We start from the raw sequence: 25,689 nt of genomic DNA on the forward strand, positions 1-25,689 counted from the left end.
TGAGCTGAAAACCAGACGAAGCGATAAACATACCAATAATTTCCATGCATAATTTGTTGATTTTTGGGTGTAAGGTGCAATAACCAAGTAATGAATCACCTCATTATTTCGACGAATAATGAGAAGACAATTAATGACGGGCATATAGCTATTCCACCTGGGAAGCAGGTAAAAGTAAGTCTACGCTCATTAATCAAAAATATACATTGCCAGCTGTGTACTCAGTAATTGTTACACAGTAATCATATTACAAAATTAGTGTGTAAATTAGATGATTTTAAATTAGAAGTTGGTGGCATGGCACATCACCATCATTCGTTTATAGGTGCATCATGTTAATTGCTGACTAATAGCGTATTTCATTGTATTGGATAAACAGGATGAGTCATTTTCAATTGATGCATATATCTATGAGGTAGTTTTCACAACAACACATTGACAATTTATTATGATTATGAATGTCTCCCATGTAAGCAATATTGCTTGTGGACACTTACATAAAGTATACAATATTAAAATGCTGAATGAGCATTTCCTGAAGTCCTATTTCATTTAGTAAGTATGTATTACATTATTATACAGAAAAAATTACCCCGATTAAAAATTATATTTGAAGTGCTGGGGATTAAAGGAGTACAAATGCACCGGTAAACAACCGAGTAAATCGAATTCAAAGTTAAATGTGCCATAATATATGGGAATGGGACAACTGGACGCCAGGAATATTGGACGCCGCACTGTCGTAGACACGTAAACAGAACGTAGACGATGAATTTTAATCAGTTTCTATCTACTATTTCGTAGTTTTAATTCATGTCACTCTTAACATAATGTTTTTTTATTGCGGATTGAGAATTACCATGCTTAAGGCTTTATATAAAAATAAAAACTCTTTTTTCGTTGGAACTTAAACATATGGACGATTAAACCATTATTTACGAGTGCATATTTAAATTCTCACCAACGAAATATAAATAATAATATTAAATATATTTTTTAAAGGTACGTATAAGTACCTAACGTCTATTTATTTGCGTGGCGTCCAGTTGTCCCGGCGCCAAATCGTCCTAGACCCTAATATATATCTTACTTAAGAATTGTTTTTCACGTTCTGTAAACATTGACTTGTTATCAAATTTAATATTCCATTATTACTTACTAAGTGTTATAAGAAAAAATAGTGATATTTCGTTGTTTATTAATATTTGTACTGTTAGAATGAAGACAGTTACTTACATTACATACTGTTTCCCTGAAAATAGTATGTAACGACCTTCTTTACACGAAAAATTATTTAATCCAATGTCAGGGATAAAATATATTTATAAAGTTATTTATGTGTTTGAATCTTGTTTTACGCATAAAATACCTGTGCGATGATGTAAAAACTGTTCCTAATTCAATGTGTATGAAGTATGGACATAATATACATTTTTTAAAACCTCACCATCTCATTTATTGGCAACTTTAAAAACCGGTTCGCACAGACCAGTTGTTCGAAAATTTCCGATCCTGATGTTGCGGCATAAGCATGCAAGCGAACACGTTGTTAAAGTCGAAACGGCACAACAAAACAATACGCATGGTCTAAATTTAAATTGGTGCTTACAATCAAACACCCTGTAAAACAATAATATTAAGTGCATGAGGTAAAAACTATAGCAAACAGGCAGATGACTGCAAAATACGCCTGCGACGCTAATGTTTATTTTACTATCAAATAAAAAGGCATGGGTAAGTAAACAAGGGAGTTCGCCATGCTGAATTGGAAACGTGAGCTTTCAACTTGACCGCTGACGACTGATGGATGTCTCCATTTCTAGATTATTACTAGACGTCCACATGTTGGAAAATCAGACAACACAGCAAGTCGAAAACTATTTGTTGCCATGGTAACGACTGCAAAAAACCGTGACAAGTCTACTTAGTGATGCGAACCGATGCAACAATTTAGTACCTAATAGCTGTAAGGGCGACACCTGGCGCTTCTAGGGGCTGTTTTAAATTAAAAGGGGAACATTACAAAGCCACACCTGTCGTGGTAAACGAATTCACCGTGAAATATCACGAGATAGTGTTTATTATATTTAATACAAGTAACAACATGATATCCAAGATGTTCACCTCAGTGGATTTAAGCCATTTAGTTTACAAAAGCATCCGTGAAATATGCACCTACTTATCGATAATGTGTAAATCCAGAGGTGAATCAATCTACAGTGGCGCCATGGGCGATTCGCAGGTGTATTGGCTTTGTTTGCTGCAATGCCCGCTTCGATACTAGCATACAATATCGCTACAACTGCAAGCCGATTTTGCCGTAACCGTGGTTGCCACACTGCCACCTCTCAGATATTTATAAAAAGGAAAATTCTCGATAATCTCAATCTAGAGAATATTCTCTTAAAGATTATTCTCGAGAATACTCCGAAAACACACCTCTAGCAGGGTTTCCCAAACTATGTTCCGCGAATTTATCAGAATTGTGTCATAAGTAGGGCCCAGATTTATATGCTAGTGCATGTTTTGTTAGGGTGTATGCACAGCTAAGAGAGTTGCACTGAAATCCATTTTGAAACACACAGAATCCAAAAATAAAATTTTATTGTGCATATAAATGCATATTTGAGACGTTAGAGCATATTTCGGAGATTGGTGCATAAGTATTTCATAAATAAATGTATGTGCTTTTGCATTTATATTTTTAGTTTCTTTAAATTATTATTATCGAAATATAACTTAACTAGAAAGGCCTGGATTTACCGGAAAACGTCAAGTCAAGACACGTACCTTTATTTAAATTTTGCCCAATCACCTCTGTGGATGTTGAGAGGTCATTTTCTGTGTACTACTGACAGATATGCGGAAAAGTTTTACACCTGAACAAATTCAAAAAAATATTATAACTTATTGTTTTGGACAAAAACAGCAATAAATAGTATTTAAGAATTAGTTAAGTGTGTCGTTTCTGTTTTTTTAAATTGTATTTAGTTTATATTGCATTTCTTATTCAATTGTAGGTTACTTGTAAAAAAACTATTTTGAAAATAAAATTATTGTGTAACTTTAGGTATATTGATTGTATGTGTTTTTTTTTGTTATTGTATAAGTATTATTTATTAAAATTATTAATTTGTTATTCGATTTTTATCAGTAATATTGGGTATAGAGGGCAAGGCCTGAACAAAAACGATGCATGAGTGCGAGTGAGAAAGTATTCGGTACCCTTACAATCTCTGCGACACGCGCTAGAGTAAGATAAAAGGTCTACTAGCTACAAGCCAGTTTCCAAAAGTATCGCCATCAAATCGGGGCGAAACGCTTCACATAGCGTCGATAACTTGTGAGCTCGTGTTGCTAAAATTGATATTTTTTGTGTTAAACATAAAGTCAGTGGTAAATATTTTTGGTTAATTAAGTAGAAAAGATGGTTCTGTGTGTTGTCTTAAAATGTGGTAGCCGTACTGATAAGCAAGAAGATGGTATTACGTTTCATAAGTAAGTTGATACATGTTCGTGATAATTTATTTGTATTTTATTATATATTTTAATATCAGTGACCTAGTGTTTCTTTAAAATAACTTAAATTATGGATATCTTTATCTAATGGTTGCATTTTGACCGCTTAAAAATACTATATAACGTAAAAAAATAGAAACTTATATTTTAATTCTGAGCGTCTAGTGCGAGCACTTTGGGCGAGCACTGGCAAAATGGTCTATGGTCTCGAACATTTGTAGACGAATGCGTTCGCTCGCTCACAAACCAAACGCAAGGCACGCGGCTTCATTTAGCAATGCAACGGGTGGCGTCTAGATGTATCTATAGTCTAAGATAGAGGGTATCTAGAATTTTTTTCCATAAACTGACAATTTTTAAGTGCATATTTTCTAGTTTTTAGTGCATATTTTAATGATTTTAAGCGCATATGTGCATGCATATATTCATGTTTTTTGGTGCATACAAATCCGGGCCCTAGTCATAAGTCATAACAATGCTTTATTTCTTTACTTCCGTCTACTACGAAATATTTATACGAAGCAGGATTTTCTTATTATGCTGCAACGAAGTCAGAGTCCAGGAACATGCTCGAAAGTCTGGGGCACCATTAGTGCTTTCTCCTTAATTGCATTCCTAAGAAGCGACACCATTGACAATGTAGATACGTACATAATTAAGTCAGTCAATCAATGATGCTCGTTTCTTGTAAAAAATTTAAAAATATAGTACTTACATAGTATTAACTTTGACTTATCAAAACAAATACATACAGACCTACAAACTTATCTGAAGAATTGCATGGGGGAGCCACTGTCGAAAACTACTCAATCAAGGCTCTTGCTGCACACTGCACAACATCTGACATTCGAATGACATTTTCAAAATGGCGTCCTATGGTAGTTCCTAGTTCCATTTTTGGCCATTCTACAGATAAGTTTACCATAGGGCATAGATAATAGTAACTACTTAAAAAATGTTTATATAATATAATCAATAATGTTCATTAACGGCAGGGTTTAAACACAACTAGAGAAAGGTTTGTTAGCATCTTTGGAAACTATCTTACACGTACCTACTTTTAAAGTCTAATAATTATATTTTGAAACGTAGGTATTACTTAATTATGTAGGTACAAAAGATAAATATTTAATACGTTTTATGAACATACCAACTACTTGGGTTTCGGTACCTAATAACAACACTATCATTTTGTTTACTAAACAGTAATCACCATACCTACATACCTAACTGGTAATAATATTAAAAGAAAAATATTATGTAGTATACCTAATATACCTATAATATATTTTTTAAACATTGGTAGTAAACACATAAAAAAACATAGACACACTATTTGTAACTTAAAAGGGGAAAATTACTTATGGATTTACATCGGGTAGGTATTTACGTAGGTAGGTATATTACGTATTAATAATGTGCGTAGTTTTGGTCTCACTTCGGTGGCATTGCTGTAATTATTATACTATAATAATATAATGTTTCCCCTTTGCACTTTGCCCATATTATAGTTTCGGTACACACTCAGATACTTAGATACACAGTTAGGATACCTACAAACTAAATCTGGGGGTAAACGTAAATCTTAAATTGACAAAATTACATTATGTGATCTTATATTGCCTTATATTTTTGAAGTACCTAGTTGCAATGTTATTAGGCATGATACAATAAATTATATTCTATATTTCTATCCATTTAACAAAGTCGTGCAAAGTTAACCAAATAATAATAAAATTACAATTTATAATAACATACTACATACCTAGATCTTATTAATACAATAATGTATTCTAGAAATAAAAGAACAATTATTATTCATGCGTATCTTTTGATTACAAGGATCTATTGTAAATTGATGAAAATTGATTATATTTAGCATTGCAATCATAATTTTCAATGAACTACTTATTATAGGTAAAATTGTGTCTACGGAGCTGAAAAGCTCGTTGACATCACAGTGTTTGGCAAAATTACAAGTTGTGTACCTATTGAAAGTTTTTATGTATAATTTTCACCGGCCATCGACGTGATAATGTATCTCACCATGGTCTGAACCACTCATACACCCTGAGGCTCTTTACCAGCACTGGTTTCCCTAAGAATGTGCACACACGTAAAAGGAAAGACAAAAAGACTTGGCGGCGACCGAGCGAGGCAACATTCTAACCAACCGTTCTCGCAAGAATCAAGGCTGGGTTTGATGGTAAAAAAAACATTGATCAACTTACCCATAGCTCTGTTCCCCAACTCATTTTAAATATATTATGCACCGCACTTTAGCACTAGATCACACTAATCACAACGGCACACACATTTAATTAGGCACACGAAAACTGCATTTATCTGTACGCAAGTCAAAACATTAGACAACACCACTCACTTCGATAAACATGGCCGACTGACTGACTAATCGTAATGAAGTTGTCGCTTCTCGCAACATCGAAATTATCCAGTGTAGAAAACTGTTCAATAAAAATTATTAAATAAACATCGCTTAATAAACCTCTATAATACGTTACTCACCATTGGCAGCTTTTTAATTAAAGAAATGTTTATTTGTATATTAAACCAAATAAATGTAGGTACTATGATAAAAACGCTTAACTATTTTTTTCATTTTGATTTGATAAAGTTTATTAAAATCATGTATTACATATAAAATTTCAAAGGCAATTAATCTATAAAACTATATTATTGACCGATTCGCTGAGGACCTTTACGACATATAACATGCTAATTATATCTAATGCTTCAAATACACTATATGACGATCGGTCATATATATGTCGAAAAACCCGTTTCTTATGCTGGCGCCCTGTGTCACAGGCTGTCATAGAGTGTAATTACGATGGCATAGCTCTCATACAATATGTATGTATTGTGTCGGAATGGCATAGATTTGATCATAGACACTAAAACGCTCTTGCATATATGTGCCCGATCGTCATATAGTCTATTTGAACCTAATGGGCAACGCACCAGGTGCGTTGGACGTAGCGAATGGGTTAACCAATTATTTCATATCAAATATCTCACGCACTATAATATAAGCAAAAAAAATTAAAAAGTACCTACTAGGCATCTAAGCGACAAAAGATTTCACCAAAAAAAATTTTAACCAACGCAGTTAGGTTTTGCCAACTCAGTACAGTAGCTAGAAAGTAAATTCGCGCATAGCGCCATTCGCACAGGTATCGGTAGACGTCACGTGACTAAATTTCGCAATTTCCATTATGCGATATCACGCATCGGAAATTTATAGCAATATCACCTTTATTGTAATGGCGTTAGAGCAGTGTTTCTAGTATCAATGTTCATTCGAGCGAACGATATTGATATTAAAATATGAATTATGCCATTCGGCAAATCGACAAAAAGCATCGGGACTTCATAGTAATATCACCTTTATTGTAATAGCGTTAGAACCACAGTCTAATCTCTTTGGTTAGAACAGATTATGCCATTTGGCAGAACCGACAACAAAAGTGAGTGTCATTTTTTTCCAGATGCTTCGTCCATATTAATGTCATTGGGTTTTGCATACAAACTGAAAATCAAATAGCGCGCTAAATATAGCTATGTGAAAGAGCAAAAAAATCGTGCACTAACGTTCACTACCGACCCACAAGTGTTTAAAATTTAAAAATTTAAAAAATCCAAGTTTAGTGACACAAGACAAGTATCCAGCATTTAGCTGGGTCATCCAAATTGAAATTCGAATAACCCCCATAATATGGGCACATATTATGTGCGTGCACGAACGGAAAGACGCGTGCATAAATGTCCACTATATGCGTCAATTTACATTGAGCTACCTACTTTACGAGCTGTTTGTTGGCGAATTTAAAAGCGGGCGATTCAACTACTGCGATTGTGATGATGACACACAAAACTTTCCATTCACTGAGAAGCCAACAAGCTAGCGACTATTTTGACAGAACGTAGTTCGTTTTTACCAGGAGGTCGCTACTACGCTTTACTGCGCAGACTCAGTAGGCCCACACGCCGGCGTGTAGCATGTAAAGTTGACCGGCTTTCAACTTTTCTCGGTAGATTGTTTACAATCTGCTTGTTAGCTTGATCGACGATGACACTGGGCAACATTACAGGCAGATTGTAAATTCGCCAACAAGCAGCTCGTAAAGTAGCTCAATGTCATTGACGCAGCGATGCATACGAACGCACTCAAAAAAGTTAAAAATTCAACATTGGGTGATCCAGGTAAAATAAAATATGAACATGAGGGAGGTTCTAAAAATTAGACCAAGTCAAAGAGATTATGCCAGCGCTCGAATGATTATGAACGAATAAAAAAGTCGAGCTGTCAAAAGTAAAAAATTGCGATTATCGTAATGTCTTCTGATAACCCTATAATTTTGTGATATTTATATGTAGACTTGCGTAAAATCATATAGCAGTGAAAACAACACAAGATTTACGTTTTCTTTTATGAATTTCATAAATACAAATAAAAAAATAATTGGTAAATCTCTCATTTTATAATGTGTAAATTAACAAATAAATCAATGAAAATGTTTAAAACAATTACAGATTTTTTTGCGTTCCGAATGATTGCGTATTAATGTCAAATCGATTTGCATTGCGATTGACGGACGAAGTCTGGCAACTCGGAGGTAAAATATCAAACATGTTTGAAATCCAACGAGCCTGGTCTGCGGATTAAAAAGTCCGCAGACCTGGGGTGCTCCACGCGAAAAAAAAGTCCGAAGACTGTAAATCGTCTGACTTGCGTGCCAATGGAGCGCCGGCATTAGACCGTGCAATTCTTTGGACCAAGTATACTTGGCATCGGCATATCATGCTGTAAGATGGTGGCAGCATTGATTTTACGAGAAAGATTGGAGGATCAAGAAAATTCCCAACCAGTGTTGCCATGTCTACTAAAATTTCAGTAGACTACTGATATTTTATGACATCTACTGATATAAATTATCTTCCTTCAATAAAATTCTTACCATCCGGGAAAAAAACGAGCCGTCTTTCGAAAATGGTAACTTGCGGCCCGCAGCGAAATATTACTCCTAAAAAAAACGAGCATACTATGAAAAACTGGTAACTACGGCCCGCGGCGATATAGGGTGGACGCTCCTATAGTCAGCCTGTGCCTAATGTCAGCCTCTTTCATCATTTCGTGAAATAATAAGAAAATTATGCATTGTATCACCATCTATGAGAACGTTTATGAACTAGTATCCAATGAACCAAACATGGTTTCAAAATGGCAGTTGTAACTTATTTTCTGTCCCTATATTCAGCCGTTGCTTTCAAACAAGTGAAGACCTGTGCCATTCTTCCTCGTGCTACTAATAAATTTGCAGTTGACAACCATTTCCAAGTAAGTTCAAAAACCCTCAATTTTACTTATATTGTTGAGTTAAGTGTTATTTTACGTTTTGGTGATTGTTTTTCCTTGTTTTCAAGCATTTAATTGACGGTTATTATGCTTGATTTTTGCAATTTTGTGGTGGCTGACTTTAGGAACATATTTTGTTAGAGCATCCTAAAGTCAACCATGGGGGCTGACCTTTGGCTATGAGTCAGTTCTTTCAAATCTGGAATCTAAGTATGTAGTAGTGTTCTCTATCTTTCCAATTTGATCGTACATACACAAACATAATAATTTAAAGAAAAATACCAAAGGTCAGCCGCCTCATTTTGTTTTGGGGTAGACGTGGCTGACTTTAGGAAATTAATGCTCCAAATGTCGGCCGTCAACGTGCTTATACTCTTTTAATGGCTTGATCAATGGATTCAGTGTTATATTTTTGTTCAAGGTATTCACATAACTAAGTTCGTCATGCCGAAAGAGAAGAGGATCATGCCGAATGGGTATAGAAGACCTCTTCTACAATATGACAGGAGCAAAATTGAAGATGCACTCCAAGCAATAAGGGGAGATCAAGTCAGCATTAGAGAAGCCAGCAGAAAATATGGAGTTCCGAGAGGAACTCTACAAGATCGTCTCCACGGCAGAGTTGCTGAAAATAAAAATATGGGTCGAGATACCACATTAAGCAAAGAGGAAGAAGAGTCGTTGGTGCAATGGTTATCAGAATTGTCCAAATGTGGATTTTCAAGAAAAAAAGATGATCTGTTGAATACAGTTCAAAAAATTATGAAAGATGATAAACGGCCAAACCCGTTTACTAATGACCGGCCTGGAAGAAAATGGTACGACCTGTTTATTAAGAGACACCCAATATTGAATGAGCGTGTTCCGGAAGGAATTAGTAAGGGTAGAGCAGTTGTTACAGAAGAATACATTCGTAAATGGTTTTATGATCTTAAAAAATACTTGAATGATATAAAAGCTATCGACCTTTTGGAAGACCCAAGAAGAATTCTAAATGGCGATGAAACCAGTTTTAGTGTTTGCCCAAAAACCGGAAAAGTTATCGCCCCAAAAGGCTGGAAAAATGTTTATGAAATCCAAGCCGGGAATGAAAAAGAGACTATAACGGTATTATTAGTCTTTACAGCGGCAGGTGACACGTTACAACCGATGGTCGTCTTTCCATATGTTCGGCCGCCGCGAGACGTAATTGAAAGTATGCCCGATGGGTGGTTTCTTGGTCGTTCGGAGACTGGATGGATGAGAAGTGAAATATTCTTTGAATATGTGGCCAATGCAGTGAATGTGTGGTTGGAAAAAAACTCTGTACCAAAACCGGTACTCTTGTTGGTAGATGGGCATAAATCCCATCTTACTCTTGAACTCAACAAATTCTGTAATGACAATCAAATCATTCTGTATGCACTGCCTCCAAACACGACTCACTTAATGCAACCAGCAGATGTTAGCGTTTTCCGGCCTCTCAAAGTCGAATGGCGAAAAACTGTTAGAGAATGGCAAGGAAATCCAGAAAATTTTAATTCAGTATTATCTAAGAGCACCTTTTGTCCGTTATTGAACCAAGTCCTAAAAAATGATATGACGGAAATTATTAAGAATGGTTTTAGAAAATGTGGGCTTTTCCCGTTTAACCCTGATGCTGTCGACTACACCAAGTGTATTCAAAATACATTAGAGCGTGCCGAAAACACCAACAGGAATGAACAAATGACTCCTGGAGGTGCGGTTACTTTTAGCCGAGAACAAATAATAACGGCACAAAACATAATCAAAAGCTTAAAAAAACAATTAGAAGATGAACATATAGATGCACTTCGTGTTATCGAAATTATCGAAACTTCTTTCAATGTAGCAGACAATAGTGTTGTCACTATTGGAAACTACATTTTAAAATCCAGTGGCGTTCTGGAAGTAGATGCTGACCCTCAACCCTCAACTTCAGGCTATGTAACAGACGAATTCCAAATTACTGAAAGAATAATAAACCCCAACCAAGAAGATACCGAAAATAATTCATTTTTACCTAATCTTGACGATGCTATTGAATCACTGGACATGATAAACAATTTAAATTTCTCTCCTCTCTCAAGCCCTGCCTCAATTATTACAAAGTCTGGAAATACCCCACCTTCGTCATTGCCCGCAACACCTTTGTCATGCGCACCCAATAAAATGACAAGAGGAATATCTCCTTTCTTCAAAAATCACCTGTTTACTCCAAAATGTTTGCAATTTGGAAAAAGAAAATTGAAACCAGGAGATCAGATGCCGATGGCAATTTCATCTGATGCTTGGAAGAACTACATGAACAAAAAAGAAGGAATAAAACAGGCACTGGTAGAGAAGAGGATTGAAAGGCAGGAAGCTATAAAAAAAAGAAAAGAAGAACAGGCTACAAAAATAAAAGAACGAGTGAAAAGAAAGGAAGAACAAGTGCAACGAAAAAGAAACATCACCAAACACCAGATCGTAGGACGAAAGATTAGAGAAACTAAAAAAAAATTAAAAGTAACATCTACACAATCTAAAATTTCATGTAATGGATGTGAAGAAGATTTAATCAGTGATGTGGACGATGATGATCTCAAAAATGTTGGCTGCGACATCTGTCCAAGATGGTATCATCTCAAGTGTACCCAAAAACGGGGTATACCTTATGTGGAAGTTGCTTCTAACAAATTTACTTGCCATATCTGTCTGCTAACTATGTAGATGAAAATAAAATTACTACTGTTGTGACTGCACATACCTAAATATTTAGTTTAATTTCATGGAAAATGTACCCTGCTGGATATCTATCGACTTAGGTTGACTTTAGGAACACAAAAGGCTGGAGATAGGCACATGGTGGCTGACATTGGGTGATTTTGGCATATTATTTTTGAAAGGCCGTTAAATTAATTTAATCAAAACAAATAACATTTTAAGTACGACAAGTGGATAACCTTTTCTCTGAACTATAATAAGGTATAATTGTTAGAATCTTAATAGCTATATACTATTTTTTAAACTGTTTTAAATCAAGTAAAAACCTTAAGTGGCTGACCTTTGGGACATTCACCCTATTACTCCTAAAAAATACGAGCCGACCTCGAAAAATAGGTAACCTACGGCCCGCGGTGAAATTTTTCTCGTCTAAAATTGAGAAACAGAAATCTACTGATATTTTGTCGAATCTACTGAAATTTAAAATTTTGACTTGGTAACACTGCCTCGCACCATTGCTTCATTTCCAACGTCTATGATTTCCAATTTCTATTGAATTGAAATATTGTTTTGTTGTCGTATCTGTTTCGTGTAATTTTTTACTTTTGGAGCGAAACCTTGATCACCACTGTAATAATATTTCACTTTACTATATTACAAGTGATTTAGAATGTCGGACGACGTAATTACATTAGATTCTTCGGACGAAGAAAGCCAGAGGCCAAATATTACGGTAAGTAATAGTTACCTGTCATTTTATGTCATGTCACATTGAACAATTGACAAGCAAAACTATGTATAATTTCCATAATTTCTTATATAGGTAGGTAGCTGTTTATATTACTATCTTGTCGGTTTGTGTAAGTATACAAAATAAGTACCTACCATCGTTTTTTTTCCGCCGAAAACAATATTTTGTTCAGAATCATAAATTTAAAAACATGGTTTGTTTTTAGATATCTAAAGACAACGACCACAAAAATGATACGAGAAACTGTTAACTTTGCCTTTGTCTGTGAGTCAATGATGCCCCGAACAAGTCGGTCCCCAAACATTTGCTACATTACTATTTTATATTATGCATAATCAGGAATATTATCTGCTCACTGGCAGGCTTTGGCGTTCAGAGTTGATCTTCCAAAGACTCCATAGTTCCCTTCATTCAACACTGCTTACTACTACTATATTTTGTTTATATGATGTAATTCAATGATTTTATTGTTTCTTATAAGTTATTTTCATAAAATTTCAATAAAACATAATCATTTGCATTAATCATAAATCTTACAGTCGGAACACAAATCACAATTCAAAACCAAGGTACTCACCAAATATCTCCTTAGCACGAAAGATGTTGAAATACAGATCGATTGAAAAAAACACGTCCAACTTGATTTTTGACATCAAACGGATGTCACACTCTTAGTTGTCATAGTGGACACATCACACATTATTATGCTGCCATCTTTAGGTGTTGGCATACATTTATGGATTTGTAATAGATTGCTATCGACGGCAGTAATTACATTCATTGCAGTAAAAAGTTATTTAACCTATATGCTCTTCCCCCGTAGACGCACTTACCCTAAAGCCTCAATTACATTGAGCTTCTTTACGAGCTGTTTATTGGCGAATTTACAATCTGCCTGTAAAGTCGCCCAGTGTAATCATCGAATAAGCTAATAAGCAGGTTGTAAACACTCTACCGAGAAAAGTTGAAAGCCGGTCAACTTTAAACGCTACACGCCGGTCTGTGGGCCTGCTGCGTCTACGCAGTAGAGCGCAGTACCAACCTCCCGGTAAAAAAACGAACTACATTCTGTCAAAATAGTCACTGGCTTGTGGCTTCTCAGCGAATGGAAAGTTTTGTGTGTAATCATCAAATCGCAGTAGCTGAATCGCCCGCTTTTAAATTCGTCAATAAACAGCTCGTAAAGAAGCTCAATGTAATTGAGGCTTAACTCACCTTATTTCATTTTATAATTGGCTTTATTTGTGTATTTCAGAAGGCAAATCAAGCTAGATTGAAAAAAAATCCAGCACAAAGCATTGTGGGTCCTTTTCCCGTATCAGTTGAACGAGCTGAACGAGCCCGCCAAAACTTCACCCTCAGCGATATGATTAAAAATGCCCTCAAAACTACCAAAATCACTCCAAATAAACAAACACAACAAGTGCCATATTCTAAAAAAATTTCTCAAATGAACAATTTTCACGGTGTCAAAATAAACGCTAACATTCAAGTCAGAAGACAATCGAATCTTCAAAACCAAAAATATAGTATGCCCCTCCATCAGCAGATTATGAATAACGCAATACAGCATCTTCAAGTCAAAAAGGTTCATAATAATCGACCGCAAGTTAAAAATACAATGCCAATCGGTGCCAGACGATTAAATCAAAACTCCACTTCACAGAAGGTTATTAACACTCTACCTCCCGGCATCACCATCACAAGGACTACGGGGAATTCTAAAGTCGCCCAGAAGAGACCTCACTCTCCGCCCGATGTGGTGTTTACAAAAAAATCAAAGCCTGCGAGTCTTTGCGAAATCGCAAATGTTACATCAATACCAACATCGATACCGATATACAACTTAGATGATGATGATGAAGATCAATTTGAAGTCTTGCCAATTGAATATGAACCGGCTGCCAATTCTAAAGTCACTGTTGAAGTAGAATTTGATATATCCAAAGGTAGTAATGGTCAACAGGAGGATGATTTGAAGATTGAAGAAAAAGAGAACAATCATCCGTCATTGATTGATTCTCTCTCTATTCATACACACCACAACCAAATGGAAAACGTTGATAATAAAAGGATGGAAGTTGATAAATCAAGCGGAGGCGATAATGATACAAGACATACTTCTACACAGGTCGCAAATACTACTGAAAATTTAACCAAAGAAGTAATTAGTGAACCTGCTGAAGTATTAAAAGATGAGCAGTCGAAGAATGAAGAGGTTGTTTTAGAGACTGATTGTACCAATAAGGAAGACTTAGATTCCATTGCAAAGCCTGTAATAGTCAAAATAATGTTAGGCCGAAAGGAAGATTTAGAAATTGCAGATAGATTGAAGAAATTCATCAAAAAACAAAACAAAACACATCAAAGTACAAAACGCATCAAATCAGGTAATAAAATATTCGACGAACCAATAAGTGAAGTCTATCAGAAATTCATTGACTTATGCCTGGAATTGGACAACTCGGATGACATGAAAACGATTATCGATAAGAAGGTGTTGGCTTACTACAAGTCAGTGCATCCAAGTTTCACAGCTTCGAAGAGTTTTTGTGGGATGGTCGAGGGGAAGATTGAAGAGATGACCAAAAATCCCGGCGGTATATTTCTGTATATCAAGGCGGTCGTTGAAGAGCTGAAAGTGCGAAGAGTTAAGCTCAAAAAAGAACTGCCGCAAACTGGTTAGTATCTAAATTACCTCTCAGTTTTTTTTTACGTGGTTCATAAAACTTCATCGCCCCGTGCGCTACAATTAGGGGCCATCATATCGAAAGAAAAAGTAACGATACTTGGTATCAAATAAATTTTTAATATTACAAAAAAATTCAGTATATTCTTGATAAACTGATTAATCATGATATAATACTAAATTTATGTATAACGTTTGAGACCAGGTCAGAATAAGGGATATTTCTCACGATCGGTAAAGGTGGCCATTGAAATCCATAGGAACTCTGAAAATATTAATAGGGATGATGGGCTACGGTTAAAAAAAGTCACGGCTTCCGGCACTGTAGGCGAAATCCAATATTCGATCCGGTATCGCCGGTCGTCACAACTGACACGGCGCATTACTCTGAACAATGTTCGCATTCATACACCTACACTACAGTTTATCATAACATATTATCACTTAAGAATGGGTCTCCACAACGAGCCGGAAACGTCACGGAAAGAAGGAGTGAAAACCCAGAAATCTATAAATACGATAAATTTATGTACTTAGTCATGCATTTAAAAAATAGTTTGTGATGCTGATCACACTGCAGGGGGGTGGGATTTAACATTTAATGAAATTAACTACTTACGAGAATGGAATATGACAACAACATACTTTCTATTTCACATCTATGTGCTTTGCTTCGCCTCCACATAGTGCAAAAATATCGGCATAACTATGCTGAAAATAATGCCTAAAATATTGCGAATATTGTAATACATTGTAATTGCCAATCGGCATTTGGATATTCCAACTAGGGATAAAGTATCAATACTTTTTTGACGACTCTAGCTACAATCCTCTAGCATCTGCCTCCACCCAGGTCTGGTCAAACTTCTCCACTTTTGGACACCCGAGATCTTTAAATCCGACTCGACACGATGTGTCCATCATTTACGAGGTCGACCTGGTCTTCGTTTGTGCGCATCAGTGTGCTCATCTATCCTTGTTTGTTGAAGTTAGGTAGGCTGTGGTGGATAACTGAAAAAATGTTCTAGGACAATCTACAAAATCTCCTGTAAGCGTATATTGTACGACAACATCTTCTTGGGTACGTGAAGGAAGGCGGTGTTGTCGACTTAATGGGAGGAGCTTGTTATTTTATAATGGAAGTGCGGTTAAAAATGGGAGGAGCATATTAGTTCACAGTTCTAACACGTAGCCAAGAAGATGTTGTCATAGAGTAGCTCATTATATCACAATGATAGGAAATTATATAATTCTTGTGCCAATGTTCTTTACTAATTTGACATGTCATCATCATCAGCCGGGGTCGATCCACTGCCGGGTGAAGGCCTCCCCTAGTTCCGACCGCTCTCTTCGGTCCCTAGTTCTTTGTTACCACGTAGATCCACCGAACTTTATGAATTTTTAGGGCGTCCTTGTGAGCGTTCAGTGCCCCTCGGGTACTACTGTATGTCAGCATTTGTCCAGCGGCTGTCCAATCACCGGGCGACATGTCCAGACCATTGCCATTTCATCAGCTCAGCGACCTCTGTCACATCGTATACTCTTGTCTGCTTCCTTATCCATTGGTTTCTATTGTGATCTTTACGCATTATGCCCAACATGCACCTTCACATGCCACGTTGTACTACTTGTAATTTTTGGATTTCTCTTACATTAAGAGTTCATGTTTCACATGCATACGTGAGCGTTGGTAGCACATATTGGTTGAACACTTTATGATTAAGACGCAGCGGGTATAATGTATACTACAGCATGGATTAAGATCAGGCCGATTAACGGAAACTAACCTGATGGTATTTACCGATTATGTGTCATCAGCACTGGATAGAGCCCACCAAGTTGACTGTTCTTACAATGACTTCTCGAAAGCATTTGACAAAGTCGATCATGACATCCTGATGGAAAAATTCCAACTTATTGGATTGTCGGATCGATTTTTGAAGTAATTCGGGAGTTATATTAGTAACCGTCAACAATACGTATTGTACGGCCTATATCAGTCACGAATATTTAAAACATTCTCTGGTGTTCCTCAGGGCTCAAACTTGGGGCCGTTGCTGTTCACGATTTTTATAAATGACATAGCATTGGTAATAAAAAATGCTATGTTATGTTGTTCGCTGAAACTATTTTTGGAAGTTGTCACCTTGGACGATTGTCGTCAGCTCCAACTTGATATAGATAATATATTAGATTGGGGCAGGCGTAACAAACTAGAACTCGATGCGTGGCAGAGTTCTGTCACGAATTTCATCTGTAAATGATCTTGGCATTATGTTTGAGAATAAACTGACATTTATTAGCCATATAGACTGCGGCAAGTTTAACGTGAAGCGTGGCCGTTTCGAGAACTACAATACTGACAAGCCTTTCATAATATATCGCAGCGCCACAATGGCGGCCATGACACTTCAACTTATAATTTTCGCACTCTAGTTACCATTTGTAACAAGGCGCTTAAGATGTTGGGCTTCATCATGCGTACTTCCCGGGTCTTTTCGGATGTTACGGTATTAAAAATTTTGTTTAATTCTGTATTTTTATTTAGCTACGTATTTTTTTGACTTTACGAGGTATAAATGAGAACTCTGCCATTCTGGGCAGTGTTGACCTGTATGTCCCTGATAACTATCTTAGAAATAGGGAACATCAGTTGTTTACTCTCCCAAGGTGCAGAACCAACCTGCCACTGGTAATGCCAATTGGGAGGGCGATAACTATGTTCAACCAAATTGCTTATGGTGTTGATATATGCGTTGATATTGCGTGAGGGTGAGTTTAGGTGGGAGCTATTTTATATATTCTTAAAATAGTCTCCTTAGCACACTCGGACTTCTTTGAACTTATACAAATGTATAATTGTATTTTCACTGCTTTTGTATGTTTATATTATGTTCTCTTTTTAAATTTTCATTTTTAACCCTTTTATTACTTTTGTTTTCTTTTTTCTTTATAATGTTTCATGTCATGTTGTGAACGTCTTAAAGTTATAATTTGTAATGACAACAATATGTAAAAATAAATAAATTGAATTAAAATTGAATTGAATAACATATTTTGAAATTATATAATTATGTTCTGTAAAGAATGTTGCATTCTCAAATCATCTTGAATATAAAAACAGTTTATTTAATTCCAATTACAATGGTCTTTATATTGATCTTTCTTTTTTCTTCTTTGCCCATATCCGCCCCTTAACTGGAGCATATGGACACCACGCGGCGCCTCCAAGAATCCCTGTCGCTCGCCAGTCTTCTTGCTTCGTTCCAGGTCAAACCAGCATCCCGTAGCTCCGCCGTATACACTGTAGATTGTATTTAGCGGCCTTCCAGGACGCCGGAATCCGGTCGGCTTGAAGAACAGGCAAGCCAAGTTAAAGTTCTCTTCTGGCATCCGCAGCATGTGGCCGAGCCAGGTCCAACGTCGCCTCTTCACTTTCAGCGTGATGAGAGGCTGCTTGGTACATTCTCTTATCTCCTCGTTGCTCCTAAAGTCATACCACCGCACACCCAGTATTCGTCGCAAACATCTGTTTTCGAAGCTCAGTATACGGTTGCTCTGAGCCTTCGTAAGGTGCCATGATTCGCTACCGTAAAGCAGCACCGTCAGAATGCAAGCGTCGAATAGGCGACATTTGGTTTTGACCGAGTACAATCGTGAGTCCCAGACATTTCGCATCGAGTTGAATGTTGCTCCAGCCATTCCCATTCGGATAGCGAGCTCTTTCTGCAAAATGCCATCTCCCGTGATGTGTACCCCCAGGTCAAGCTGTCGACGCTCTCGATGTTTTGTCCATCGCTAATCAGAGGGAAATCTGGATCAGGACAGGTACTATTGCACAAGACGTTGGTTTTCTTCGCGTTGATTTTCAAACCAACGCGAGAGGAGTTGTTATGCAACCTGTCGATTGTCTCTTGAATGCCCTCGATTGAGTTGTCGAATAGGACAGCATCATCGGCGTATTCCAGGTCGCATAGCTTCACCGTGGGGGTAACAGGTATGCCTCGGTCGGGTGGTATTGTCTTCCGTAGTATAAAGTCAAAGAGAATGATAAAGAGAAACGGTGCAAGGAAACAACCCTGTCTGACTCCGGTCGTGACCCCGAACCATTCTGTGACAGTGTCTCCAATTCTGACACAGCATTCGCTATTCTCATGCAGGCTTTTGATTATGGCAATGATCTTGGGAGGGATCCCGTATGCTCCCAGTATCATCCAGAGGGAGGGGCGGTGCGAACTGTCGAAAGCCTTCTCATAATCTACAAAGCAGCAAGCCATCGGACTGTTCAACTCATGGCTCTGTTGGAGAAGACATCGAAGGTTGTTGATTTGGTCTGCATACGCTCGACCAGGCAGAAACCCGGCTTGGTTTTTCCTGAGGACGTGCATTATTGGGTCCCTTATTCTCATCAAAATGATGTTTGCCAAAATCTTTCCAGGAATACTGAGTAGCGTAATGCCTCGGTAATTGTCGCAGCTTAGAGGGTCACCTTTTTTAAGAAGTGTGATAATTTCACCGTTCACCCAGTCCCTTGGGCACCGCTCTTCTTCCCACACCTTTGTCATCAGATGAAACATAGGGTGCAGGATTGCGCTCAAACTGTACTTGAGGAATTCAGGATGAATCCCGTCTCCCCCCGGTGCCTTTCCGTTCTTGAGCCTTTTCACAGCCGATTTTATCTCGGTGTGCGTGGGCGGGCAATCGGAAATGTCGGTCGCTCAGGGAATGTCCAAAAGTAAAGCTTCCGCAGATATGTCAAACGGATCCAAAGGGGGTGGGCGGTTCAGCACTCCGCAGAAATGATTCTTCCAAATCTTCTTGACGCATTCTGCGTCAGACTCTACTGCTCCACTGGGACCACGAATGGCTCCGGGAGTCGGTGGTCGCCTGCCGCAGACTTCACGGGTGATTCGGAAGAGTTTCCTGGTGTTATTTCTGCTTGCTGCCTCCTCTGCCGCTTCAATTTGCCGGTTCATAAAATTGCGCTTGTCCAACCGCACGGATCGTTTGACTACCCTGTCTTGGGTATGGTAGTCAGTCCGGCGGTCCTCGGATCGGTCGGGGTCTGTCTCCTCGTCTCTCAGGGCTTTCAGCCTGGCTCGTTCACCAATTTCAACCCATGTTTCGTCAGACATCCACTTTGGCTGCTCACTCCTTCTGGTACCAAGGACGGTACGAGCCGACGACACAATCGCACTCTTTATGAGGCTCCAATCCGCCTCAATGAGGTCGGATTCAGATTTGTGCCGCTCGTAGATACGATCTACACTATCTCGTACAGCAGTTTCGAAGTCGATCCGAATTCTTCGGCGTTGGAGCTTCTCAACGTCAATTCGTTCGCGCTTTGGAGGCCTCACCTGGTGACTGAGTTTTACTCGGATGTTTCCAATAAGTAACTCATGATCGCTATGGATATCGGCGCCTCTGTAAGTACGCACGTCGAGAAGTTCCTTTCGGTGCTTCAAGCTGTACAAGAAGTGGTCAATCTGCGTCCTCGTGCGTCCATTAGGAGATGTCCACGTATATTTGTGAATGTCTTTGTGGGCGAATTCTACGAGCCGCTCACCATTATCGTTGGGGTCACCGAGGCCGTGTCGTCCCATCACCGTGGGGCCAAGCACCGGGTCTGCTCCTAGTCTCGCATTATAATCCCCCATTACAATCACGTGGTCTCTTCGGGGGATGGCGGAGACTGCCGCTTGGAGAGAATCGTAAAAAGCATCCTTTGTCTGCGCGTCGGCATCCTCAGTGGGGGCGTAGCACTGAAAGACGGTCAAGGAGCTACCAGGCGTCTTGAAGGAGGCACGTATCAGTCTCTCCGAGATTGGTTCCCATTTCACGAGGCAACGGGCCGCTCTCTTTGACATCAATACTGCCACTCCCTGGCGATGGTATTGCTCCTGACCTGAGTAGACAATAGAGTAACCCTCAATCAACTTTCTCCCGGCTCCTTTCCAGCGCACTTCGCTCAGCCCTAGGATGTCCACACCGTAGGTGTGCATGATGCGTGTGGCGTGCAGGTCCTTTCCGGGGGTACGCAGGGTGCGAACATTATATGTCGCAATGCGCATACTCGAGTTGTTAGAGAGGATTACTCTACCTGTTTCATTGTCCATTTCCATGCAAGGTCGTCGTTTTACAGAGCTGGTTATCGTCCGAGGCTGTTATAGGCAAGGTGATTAGCCCAGCGCTCCCGAGGCCTGAGCCACGAGGACCCTGAAGGCCGGCTCGACCAGGTTTTTCTGTCGGGGATTTCCTTTCATTAGCCAGAAGGCCAGTTTTATGGCGCCGGTCACTCGCCCTTCGCCCCCTGCTGTTAGCTACAGCGTACGCTGCATTGCCCGGAGGTCGCCGCGGGGAGGCCAGCAGATGGGACTTGCTGGCAGTTTGGCATTTCCCAACTTTTGCTATGAACACATCTACTGGCGTCAATGTGTCCACTCGGGGCCGACCAGCCGTTGACCTACAAATATATATTTTTTTTTTTTTTTTAGAATTATTAATAACCATGTCCTTGCTTTTTCGTACAAGGTGGTTGTTAGTAATATTTGAATAATCACAAACACCCAGGCTTTGAGAAAAACACATAAATGTTTATGTCATGACCGGGAATCGAACCCAGAACTCTCGGGTGGAAGGCCAGCGCCTTACCCACTGCACCACGAGAGCCGCCCCTACAAATATATTGATCTTTACTTCTATACTATTAAATGAATTCGAAATATTTGTCTTTTGATCAACGTTTTGACTATTTCCTTGTTACTTAAGGACAAAATGTAGTCGATTTTAACTGTCTGGTCGGTTTCGGTCCGTTATAATTAAAGAACTACGGGACCAATATTGATGAAACTTGCTTAGTTTATAGACTACATTATTGGTGTCAATTTAGCTGTCTTATCTTAATACCTCAAAAGGTTCTGAAGTTACAAGATAAAACTTGTTGAAATAACACATTTGTAACAATTCATCTAGTATTATACCGCATTTACACATGCATGGACAGTACGTACTATCGCGGCCATAACAAAAAAATGCACGTGTAAACAAGTATTATCGTGCAAATTGCAAGATTGCTTGCATGGATCAAAAAAGTTCAGAAGCTTATAAATTTTCACGCAACAATTGGACTAGAGTAGAACAATGGTGGCGAATCTGCCTGTAAAAAAACGAACTACACCGCACCGCGCAGAGACTCATTTTGACGTTAACCGATTTTCACGACCTGTCAAATAGTAGGTACCATACAATGACAACGTAGCGTCTCGCTAATTCTTGAAGAATGAGATGGTTGAGACTGTCAGCACTTTAATTTGTAGACACTTATTATCGTGATAGTTTAAAATACACAGTATTGGTGCAGGTTGACTGTTCTTACAATGACTTCTCGAAAGCATTTGACAAGGTCGATCATGACATCCTGATGGAAAAACTCCAACTTATTGGATTGTCGGATCGATTTTTGAAGCTATTCGGGAGTTATTTTAGGAACCGTTAACAATACGTATCGTACAGCCTTTATCAGTCACAGACCTTTTACACATTTTCTGGTGTCCCCCAGGGCTCAAACTTAGGGCCGTTGCTGTTCACGATTTTTATAAATGACATAGCATTGGTAATAAAAAATGCTATGTTTTTGTTGTTCGCCGATGACTTGAAACTCTTTTTGGAAGTTGTCACCTTGGAGGATTGTCGTCAGCTCCAACTTGATATAGATAATATATTAAATTGGGGCAGGCGTAACAAACTAGAATTCAATATTGATAAATGCAATCTTTTATCGTTTACCAGAGCCTCAAAAGTGTTGTTTTTCCAATACTCGATGCATGGCAGAGTTCTGTCACGAATATCATCTGTAAGGGATCTTGGCATTACGTTTGAGAGTAAACTGACATTTATTAGCCATATAGTTACCGTTTGTAACAAAGCGCTTAAAATGTTGGGCTTCGTCATGCGTACTTCCCGGGTCTTTTCAGATGTTACGGTATTAAAACTTTTATTTAATTCTTTAGTTCGAAGCAGACTTGAGAGTGGGTCTATTGTTTGGGCACCGCACCAGTTGAAGTATGGCCTTATGGTGGAGAGGGTACAGAAGAAATTCTTGAGACTCCTTTACTTGAGGTTGTATGGATACTATCTGTGGCTTTATCCAACTGACTTTCTCTTAGGCATGCTTACATACTGCAGTCTGCAATTTAGAAGAAATCTTTATTTAGCTACGTATTTTTTTCGACTTATACAAGGTATAAATGAGAACTCTGCCATTCTGGGCAGTGTTGACCTGTGTGTCCCTGATAACTATCTTAGAAATAGAGACCATCAGTTGTTTATTCTCCCAAGGTGCAGAACCAACCTGCCACTGGTAATGCCAATTGGGAGAGTGATAACTATGTTCAACGAAATTGCTTCGGGTGTTGATATATTCCACCTACGTGAGAATGAGTTTAGGTGGATGTTGTTTTATAAATTCTTAAAATAGGGTCTGCTTAACTCATCCGGTGTACTTCCTTGTACCTATCTTATATATCTTTGTTTCTAAATGTCATGTTGTGAACGTCTTAAACTTATAATTTGTAATGTCCACAACATGTTAAAAAATAAATAAATTGAAATTGAATAAATTGAAAACCTTCACATGTAAAATAGTGTATAATGAATTACAACTTTATTCTGTGGCAAAATGTTCGCTAGTCATCGGTGTATCGTTTGTATTTTGGTCTGATAATTGCAGTGGCCAGAACAAAAATAGAGTGGTTTTCTGTATGTACTCACATGCTGCGAGGGTTTTAAAGTTAAGATACAACAATAGTCCATGAAAAAATATTTTTTTATTTTAAACCATCTCACCAAAAAGTTGTAATATGAGTTACAACATTATTTTTTGGCAATATGCTGTTTTATGACAAGTCGTAACTCATAAAAAGTATACTTCGCGTTGTTTTATAGAGATAAAACATTAATATACTTGATTGCCAGCACTAATTACGTTTTTTAACCCTATTACCAGATATTTTCTTCTTTCATTTTGATATGAGAATTTTTCAAACTTCCATTTTGCTCTCCTGAAAAATGACCAAAAGTAAGTTACTGCTTTGTTCGTTGTGGGTGTCGATATGTGGATAAATTCACATTGAATCAGTCTATTTCTTCATTGTGTATATTTGTCTACTTTTTATTTCTGTGTTTCCTGCGGATGAAGTCGTGGACGATCGCTAGTATCTAATAAAATTATTTATTTTCAGATCATAGTGCGACAAATGTCGCTTCGACTTCTAAGGAAGAGGCTACTGAAAATGATGACGAGGAAGAAAATGAAACGGATGCCAGGACCACCCGTCATATTATTAAATTAGAGCGGACACTTGCCAAACTGAACAAAGCTATTCAGAAGGAGGAAGAAAAGGAAGTGGACTATGACGATGACAACTGTTCTTCATACTTAATGGCTGATAGGTATTTATCTCAATAAATTGAATAAAGTAACTTGAAAAAATAACTTCTCGTTTGCAGGTGCAGATTTTATATATGAAAGTGAAGAAAGAATTATTACCAAGCCTAACAGGTAACACTCCGATACAGGTATGACAGATACGATTTTTTTTTTTGACCATGTTCGATCCTAATAAGATCATAGGGCCTCCACAGAGTGGAGGTTTGTATTAACAGATTTTTTTTTGTTTTTACGAGAAATGGATGCCAGTCACTTGCTCAACCCATTAGGTCCATACTCTGACTTTAAACTCAAATTGAAAAACAATATGTGTATTTGGCAGACCTAGGATTCGAACCTGGGACCCACGACATTATTAGCCGTCGCGTAAGCCGCTCATCCATCGTGGGCGTACACACATAAAACACACGTTGAGATATTTACCATATACTCCCACAATATATTATATAATGGTTCAGTTCCATAGTGCGATAGTCAAAAATTTCAAGTTTTGAGTTATGTTAGCCATTATATTCGTATATCGCTCCTCTTCAGTTTCACAAAATTACAACTCCAAAAAATTATTAGTTTTCGTCGTAGGGCCGATGTTTTTGTCACTTTTCAATAAGTCAGTGTAGGTGAGTCAAAACTTTGATCAGCCATTACTCAAAACTACTAATTCCTAGTTGTAGCACTATGGAACTGAGCCATCAAATTATAGTAGGCTGTTAAGATCTGACAAACAGTGCACACTGAACTTTCTCAGTCAAACATATTTGTTTTGATTGAAGTTTTTGACTTTTGACTACAAAGTGTAGATAGTGTTTGTTAGTTTTTAAAATTCAATTGCACCTTGCCTAATCCAAATCCATAGTAGATAATAGTCAAAAAATATTCGCGTTCATCTATAAAATATCAAAACGTATGCCATTTAACTGTACATAACTTTAGATATTTTGTAGATAGAAGAATATTTTTTATCGATTATGGTTTGGTTTAGACAGGGTTTAATTGATTTTTAAAAACTAACCAAAACCATCTGTAAATTGTAGTCTTAGTTCAATAAATACATATACATATAACTAACAAAGTTTAATGTGGACTATTTATGGTACTTATGTCGAATCTTTACAACCTACCTCTGCCCCTCGCCACTGCATTATAGTCACGTCATACAGAATTTGTGTAGTCTACGAACCTCAGCCGCCCGGAGGTATCCG

The 25,689-nt window shown here is 38.0% G+C and overlaps 2 protein-coding genes across 3 annotated transcripts in view; one reads left to right on the forward strand and one right to left on the reverse strand.

Moving 5' to 3' along the window:
• Cip4 (formin-binding protein 1-like Cip4) overlaps positions 1-5,925 on the reverse strand; it is a 189,025-nt gene extending 183,100 nt beyond the window's left edge. The window contains exon 1 of one of the 2 annotated variants that reach the window (XM_085947045.1): positions 5,751-5,925. In XM_085947045.1, the coding sequence (XP_085803171.1) occupies positions 5,751-5,774 (24 nt within the window). In that variant the 5' untranslated portion in view covers positions 5,775-5,925. The remainder of the gene's footprint in view (positions 1-5,750) is intronic. The other variant, XM_085947046.1, reaches the window with a different exon arrangement.
• Positions 5,926-12,106: 6,181 nt separating this feature from the next.
• Positions 12,107-25,689, forward strand: part of LOC147071717 (uncharacterized) — a 29,459-nt gene continuing 15,876 nt past the window's right edge. Inside the window, exons 1-3 of the mRNA XM_085946719.1 lie at positions 12,107-12,335; positions 13,609-15,034; positions 24,282-24,492. Coding sequence (XP_085802845.1) covers positions 12,273-12,335; positions 13,609-15,034; positions 24,282-24,492 — 1,700 coding nt within the window. The 5' untranslated portion in view covers positions 12,107-12,272. The remainder of the gene's footprint in view (positions 12,336-13,608; positions 15,035-24,281; positions 24,493-25,689) is intronic.

The sequence above is a fragment of the Rhyacophila brunnea genome, unplaced genomic scaffold (assembly GCF_057557595.1).
Source record: "Rhyacophila brunnea isolate RB1 unplaced genomic scaffold, BYU_Rbru_1.0 scaffold_2, whole genome shotgun sequence".
NCBI lineage: Eukaryota > Metazoa > Arthropoda > Insecta > Trichoptera > Rhyacophilidae > Rhyacophila > Rhyacophila brunnea.